General features: G+C 43.2%; 1 protein-coding gene across 1 annotated transcript; it reads left to right on the forward strand.

The window, feature by feature from the left end:
* The first annotated feature begins 4,878 nt into the window (after positions 1–4,878).
* LOC121809046 lies at positions 4,879–7,215 on the forward strand. The gene is made up of 3 exons (XM_042209596.1): positions 4,879–5,236; positions 5,331–6,631; positions 6,706–7,215. The coding sequence occupies exons 1-3, from the start codon at positions 4,879–4,881 to the stop codon at positions 7,213–7,215; spliced, it is 2,169 nt and encodes a 722-aa protein (XP_042065530.1).
* The last annotated feature ends 207 nt before the right edge of the window (positions 7,216–7,422 follow it).

Raw genomic sequence — 7,422 nt, forward strand, 5'->3', positions numbered from 1 at the left:
TTAGCGTGTTACGCTATTTTCAAGGGAGAAAAATATTCAGGGGCAAGTGAGGCCCAGCGAGGAATTTAAGTGAAGATAAGCACAAGAGGTGGGCTTTCTTTTAATATCCAGCACTATAGTGTGGATATAAAGCAAATGTTTTGAAGTATGAAATATCTTTTCTGAAAAATGAAAATGTGATCGTCTCTTTTAAAGTTGTTGTCATGCCAGAAAATATTTATTTTTGAGACCTGTCTGATAGGGCTATATGCCGAGACTTTTGGCGATGCCAAAAGGTTAGTAACGAATTCGGTTCCCAATAGGACCGCAAATCCTATTCGGAATTAAGTGCACAAGAGCTGTGAGCCATCCTAGAGAGAGGTTGGCCGGCGAGGGTGTTCGTTGAAGGTGGCCACCTTCACGACACACTAGTTTCTCAGACATGGCAGAATACAAAAGAACTTAGACTGCAGTCGGACTTTTAAGATCACAAAAGAATTTAGTATGCTCGGGCCTTTTAAGAAAAACCCCCGGGTGATACTGTGAATGGGTGACAACTTATATTGTATGTTTTGTTTTCGGCACGTGTTCACTGAGTACTCCTGTACTCAGCCCTGCATGTATTTATAAACGTGCAGGTTGAACGTCAGGATGGAGAAAAGATTGATCGGAGTCGATGCTATTGAATAAGCCTGTGGATATCTCGACGATTCGTGTCTTCATACACGAAGTCGTTCAGTTGGGACCTATTCCGCTGTGTTTTGTTGAATGAGAATAGTATTGTCTCATCATTGAACTCTGATTCAGTTGACATATTAAACATCCTATTTTTAGATTGTACCAAATACTCGACTGTTATTTTGGTAATATCACATTTGTCCTTCGACAAGTTCTTCAGATTTTACCCCTTTTCTATCCCCGCTTCTTTAATCCCCCATTAGTCGCGAATCACCCATTCTTGTTATCCTTAATGAGAATTGGGTCGTGACATTCATGTACATTAAAATGCATAAGGGTCACTTATATGATCGCTGATTTTAATGCTACATTATTTTCTAGTTAACTTTACATTATTATGTAGTGAATATTTATTATAAAAAAAACACATTCAATTACCAGGACACGACCATTCAAAAACAAACATTCGAACCATCTCAAGTGCTTTACATCGTAATAAATCTAGACAAAATACCCACAAATCCATTTCAAAATCACATAGTACGAAACCATTGTTTTAAGAATTCAAGTTCATCAACCACAACTCTAAACTAAAACCATAAGTATCGACCCACAACTCTAAACTCAAGCTGCACTTAGATTCAACTTCCCTTGTATGTTGTGCTCACATATCAATAACATCCGGGTGACCTTAATCCTCAACATTTCCAGATTTTTTTTACCTCTTGTTGTGAGCCCGCACTTTCATTCTTGGTCTTTATACCCAAAGAAGGTCTACATATGGCGCATCACACACACACCATCGTCGAGATGGCCCAGTGTGTTTCTTCATGGCATTGTCACAACATGTATTGAACACCGTCGGATGAACCTAGCTAATTTTGGCCTTTTGAATTTTGTCAGTGAATCAACTATGAATTTTTTTTGAAACCACCGTTAACACATGTTGAAGATACATATTTATAGTAATAAATAATGTAAATCACATATTACATGATGTAAACCGAGAGTTTAGATGATAATGTAAGATTTACCAAACAATAATGTAACATTGTGCCCGACTATAATGTTGCTTAGTACAGAACAATGGATTTCTAAAAGTTGCGTACTATTAAAGATCATAATGTATTATTGCTGATCAATAATGTAATACTATTAAATATCATAATGTATTATTGCTGATCAATAATGTAATACTATCAAAGAACATAATGTGCACAACATTTCAGTACTAAGGAAGACAGATTACATTATAAGAAGATATCCGTGCATAATGTAATACTATACATCAATAATGCACTACGAAGACATCCGTCCATAATGTAATACTATACATCAATAATGCATTACTGAGACCATAGTATAACAAGCAGTAATTAAAAACAACATAGTTGATAAGGCTCATTTCATGCATCGGTTTAAGGGTAAAATGTATGCTACTTGATCGGTTTATCGCGCAAAACAAGTGTTAAATGTGCAGAAATGCCACTTGACCAGGGCAACAAGGCCGAACTGATCAAGCAAGTACAAAAGGCGATAAAAGGCCAAGAATCGGGGGAGTTGATCAAGGGGGAGTGATCAAGCAGTTAGGCGGGGACCGCTGGCTTCTAGAAGAAGAACACGTGAGAAAATGAGCTGGATATGACGCACCATTCTGTTATCAAGGACGACGTTCTAGAAGGGGACACGTGCTAGCTTATGAGACGCAAGGACGGAGCTGAGTCAGAAATCTGTTACTCAAAAGCGTCGTCATTCTAGAAGAAAGGGCACGTAGCAATCAATGAGTCGCTCATTCTCAGCATGAGTGAATATTCCCTGTCAAGATCGTTATCCAACTGGAGGCCGAATCGAGCTTATAAATAGATGGTGTGCCATCACAAAGAGAGGATCCGATACTTTACTTTTCGTCTAGTTTAGCTTAGCTTAGTTATCTAGTTTAGTTCAGTTCTCTAGTTTAGTTTAGTTCAGTTCTCTAGCTAAGTTTAGCTCTCCAGATAGCTTAGTTAGAAGGGCGACCGAAGGGAGCGTTGCAGAATACTCATTTCTGTTAGCATTATCTTAAGTCTCCCGCTGAGATTCATCTCAGTTTTTACCGCTTTCTTAGTTTCCGAAGTGTTAGCTTCGTTTAAATTTCACGCTGTACTCAGTTTTAGTTTAATCAAAGTTATTTTCGCTTTTAATCCGCACATTTACTTTTCTGCTATCACCTGTAATTCACTTGACCCAGTAGTTAAAGTTCCGTTGATCAAGCTAGCTAGTTTAATTCTGTCTAGAGTAAAAACAGTAGTTAAAACTCCCAAGTTAAAGCGTGGCAGCAGCCAAACCCCCTGTTCACTACTCATACACTCGACACACCAACTTCTCTGTGGGATTGACCCCGAACTTGCCGCTTTACTGTTAAAGTTGTGCAAAATTTGGAGTTTACAAATTACTTTGGTAAGGAAGGAAGAGCGGGAGCAAGACTGCAGTGATTAAGTGGCAACGACATTTGCTAACTGATCCGACCGGTTCGGTTATCATTCCATATAACTTGATCCGTATTCTAATCGCATTTTCATCTCTTTCCAAGCCCTTCCAAAATGGCGCCGTTGCCGGGGAAGCATGGTGTTACTTTATGTTTGTGCGTAGTGCGTAGGTGTATATAGTTTTATTTCCTTGTTTTCTCATTTTTTGTTTTTCACTGTTGATGAGAAGGTACCAACGCGGTGGACACTGGAATCACCCCTTTCTATACAGAGAGATTAACGCTCATTGGAGAGTCCAGGAAGCCGGAGTTGTCACCACTCGTTACAGAGCCACATTAGAAGCAGCAGCAGCCGCCAAGCAAAATACACAACCTCCACCACCTGAACAAGCAGGAGTAAAGATGGCCCTCGCCGACAATGACTCTGGAATCGGTTCTTTACACGCTCATGACGACAGGGAGCCTACACATGCCATTGCCGCTACTCCTGGGATGCGGACCATCGCGATCAAATCGGGAGTACTGGCCGTTTTGTCCCACTTCTACGGTCTTTCGAAGGAGTGTCCGTACGCTTTTCTGGAGAAATTCTGCCGATACTGTGATATTCAGCCTGTGCCGGCTGGATCCACATCTGAAGATTACAGGCTTAAAGCTATTCCCTTCTTTCCAGCATCGAAGACAAGTGCCCTGAAAAGGGAGATTACAGAGGCTAGGCAGGAATACGATGAGCCCCTCGGCCAGTATTGGGACAGATTCCAAGGTTTGCTTCAAGCATGCCCCAACCACAAGATTGAGGAGAAGGAAGTCTACTCTGTTTTCTATAGTGGACTCACTGTGGATAGCAAGAACGACCTCAACCTCGCAGCTCCAGGGGATTTCTCGAAAACCGCATTTAGCCAAACCAAAAATATCTTGGAGAGGCTTATTGAGGCCAAGTGGTCGTACGAAACATCTCGAGGGCAGTACAGACGAGGGGTAGTACACGCAGCAGTAGCGCTCAATGATGAAAAGTTGGAAGCTCGATTTGAGCAAATGGAAAAGAAGCTGCTGGAGGTAGTAGAGAAAGCCAGGCCGCTTCCACCACCTGCACCAAAAGAGCCACAGTATGTGCCGCAGTCGTCACCACCAGAAGAACATCATTATTACTACTGCGAGTTTCCCCCAGAGGTAGAGCCGCAAGCCCAAGTAAATGCCGTTGGCCACTGGAACGCAAATGGCAACTGGAGCCAGGGGAAGCAAAGGGATGCTCCATGGAGGGACCACCCCAACTTCAGGTGGACTGATCAGAATCAGAACCAACCATCGCAACCTTCTGAAGGGCAGCCCAACTGGCCTGCTCGAATCTAGGATAGGCCGAACACTGGAGGGAACAGAATGCAGGGAGGTCAGGCAGGGTGGTCAAGTGGACCTCAAAGGAACTGGTCAAGTGGAGGACAGTCTAACTGGTAAAGCCAACAACAGGAAGGAGACTGGGGGTACCAGCATCATACCCCTCAGTTTAGCAATCAGGGAAGGCGGTCAAACAATCAACTGGTGAATTATGTCCCGCAGTACCAAAGAGGAAACCAACAAGGGAACTCACAGTATTATCAAGGGAACCAGCAAAATCATTTGCCCCAGAATCAACCGGAACAGTATGGATTGTCTGGCTACTTGATCAGCAAGGCCATGGAGGAGGCCGATTTAATCAGAGGTATAACAGACAGCAAAGTGAAGGCCCAGGAGATGCGATAATCTCGCATCAGCCCCAAGATGCAATGCGAGAAATACAAGAGACTCAGAAAGAACAGAGGGCTGCACTTGAAATGCTTACAAAGCAATTGTCCCAGGTAGCCATGTCATTGGGCGAGCTGAGAGGGAATGAAGGAAAGCTTCCAGCCACAGTGCAACAACCTACAAGACAAGAGAATGTCAGTACAATCTTTATGAAATCGGAAACGGTTTGTCAAAGTTCATCTGCGAGTTTTCCAACACCTAGATTCAATCATAATGGAAACTTTGAGTCTATCGCCCTTGATCAAGTCGTAAAAAAGGGAGAGTCTAGCACCCGTGAACATGTTGCTGAGAAAGGGAGGATGGTCGAAGCAGAAAGGAAGACCGGTGTAATCCAACCCAGTAAGTTCCCACCAAAGAAGACCGACCCAAGGGGTATTTACGCTCCCAATTTCCATCAGAAATGTCCAAATGAAGCAAGCAATGTGCGACTTAGGGGCTTCCATCAATATTATGTTGTATTCTGTATACGAGAAGCTGGAAGATGCTAAGCTTGTCAAAACCGATATGGAGATACAGTTAGCAGACGGGTCTTGCATCTACCCCGAAGGAGTCCTGGAAGATGAACTTGTCAAGATAAACAAGGTCATGTACCCTGCTGACTTCTTCATCATAAAGACGACAAAGCCAAAAGCGGAAGAGTCTATTGGCATCCTTTTGGGAAGGCCATTCTTATCCATAGCCAGCACACTCATCGACGTCCGCCAAGGGACGATGAAGCTGAGTTTTAATGGAGAACAACTTACCTTCGAAATTGATAAAGCTGTGAGGAAGCAAAGGGACATCGAGAGCATTCAAACAGTAGACGCTATCAGCCCTCGGAAACAAAAGTATCTGGAAAAGAAATCCTTAAAAGAACCACCCTCTGGTACCGCTGAAGGTGAACAACTCAAGAGAGAGGCAACGAAATGGTTTGATACGGCGATGACTGGAGAAATGGACCATCATGCCATTAGAAGGGCAATTATGGAATTTTGCCAGCCGTCACAACCAGCCGGGTCAAGGGAGATTACCCAACTAAGAAGGGTCGGGAAACCACCTGACCAAGCCGTCCTATTGAAAGGAATGCTGAAGGAAGATCCCTCGCCTACAAGGCAACTACTTTCCGTACTAGCATCGCCGATGACTCTCAATAGCCTTACCAGCCAGGCCAATAAAAAACCAGTCAAATCAAACCTGCAAGAACAAGGAGGACTGATGATAGAAGAACTGAGGCTGAGTCAAGGGGTAGTCAATTGGAAAATGCATGCCTTGATAGAAATTTACCCGGAGCTGTATATGCATTCAATTCTAAAAAAAAGAGTGGCGTCCCACGTTGATCGACAACGCAGATTTAGCCCCGCCCTGAGATTGGAAGAGTTCATTGTGGGGGAGGAAGAGTTACTCTTCCAGTGTCAACCGAAACTGACACCCACGAGGCAGAATTCGAACTGGGTAGACCCTCGAACAATCAAGGCATTGCACACGCGGGCAGTAAAACTCCCATGCTCTACCGACCAGGAGGAGGTCAGAACCTTTTTGGGACGCGGCGGAATCTATAAGAGATTCATCAAGAATTTCACAAAGATAGCCCAACCTCTGACGAAGCTTTTCCAGAATGACATAAAGATTGAATTCTTTGATGCCTGCAAGGCCGCGTTCACATTTCTGAAGTACCGATTTGTAAGTTCTCCGATTATACGCGTCCCCGACTGGAATCACCGTTTTGAATTGATGTGCAATGCTAACAACTATGCTGTGAGGGCAGTGTTGTGTCAGAAAATCAAAGAAAAAAGTTACGACATCTTCTACGCCTCTAAATCCTAAATCAGGCACAAAGAAACTATGATGTGACCGAAAATGAGATGCTATTGGTAGTCTTCACATTTGAGACGTTCAGGTCGTACCTGGTGGGGTCCAAAGTGATGGTCTATACAGACTATACGACTATCAAATATCTCTTGGCAAAAAGGGAATCAAAGTCACGGTTCATCAGATGGGTGTTTCTTCTACAGGAATTTGACTGGGAAGCAGTGGATAAGAAAGGATGTGAGAATAGAGAGGCGGATCACCTGAGCCAAATTCTACAAGAAGATAACGGTGAAGCCATGCCAGACGTTTTCCATGAAAAACACCTGCACCTGACCCAGTCAACACCCGAAAGACAGTGGATCTACCAGGAAGGGAAAATTGATCAAGCCAAACAAGGAAGCAGAGGACGAAAAGAGCCATTGTTTGCAGATATGGCCGACTACTTGGTGGCGAGCAAGTTGACAGGAAGGGACAGAATGGAGGCGTATGTGGTGGATGACATTCCACTACTAATGCCTAGCTCGTGCTAGTGAACAGGTAAAAGGAGTGATCGGGTACTCATGGGTAGTCTGCTTGATCAAGCAATAAATTCTAAATCTTTTAATCTGATGAAGTGACATTCCAAGCGGACCCGGTCAAATCCTTGTTAGTGTAAATATTTTTTTTAGTGTGTTAAGTTTTATTTTATTAGTTAATCAAAGATCGGACGGAAGAAAGGAAACTGATCAAGTGGAACT

This window comes from Salvia splendens, chromosome 6, assembly GCF_004379255.2.
Source record: "Salvia splendens isolate huo1 chromosome 6, SspV2, whole genome shotgun sequence".
In the NCBI taxonomy this organism is placed as follows: Eukaryota; Viridiplantae; Streptophyta; class Magnoliopsida; order Lamiales; family Lamiaceae; genus Salvia; species Salvia splendens.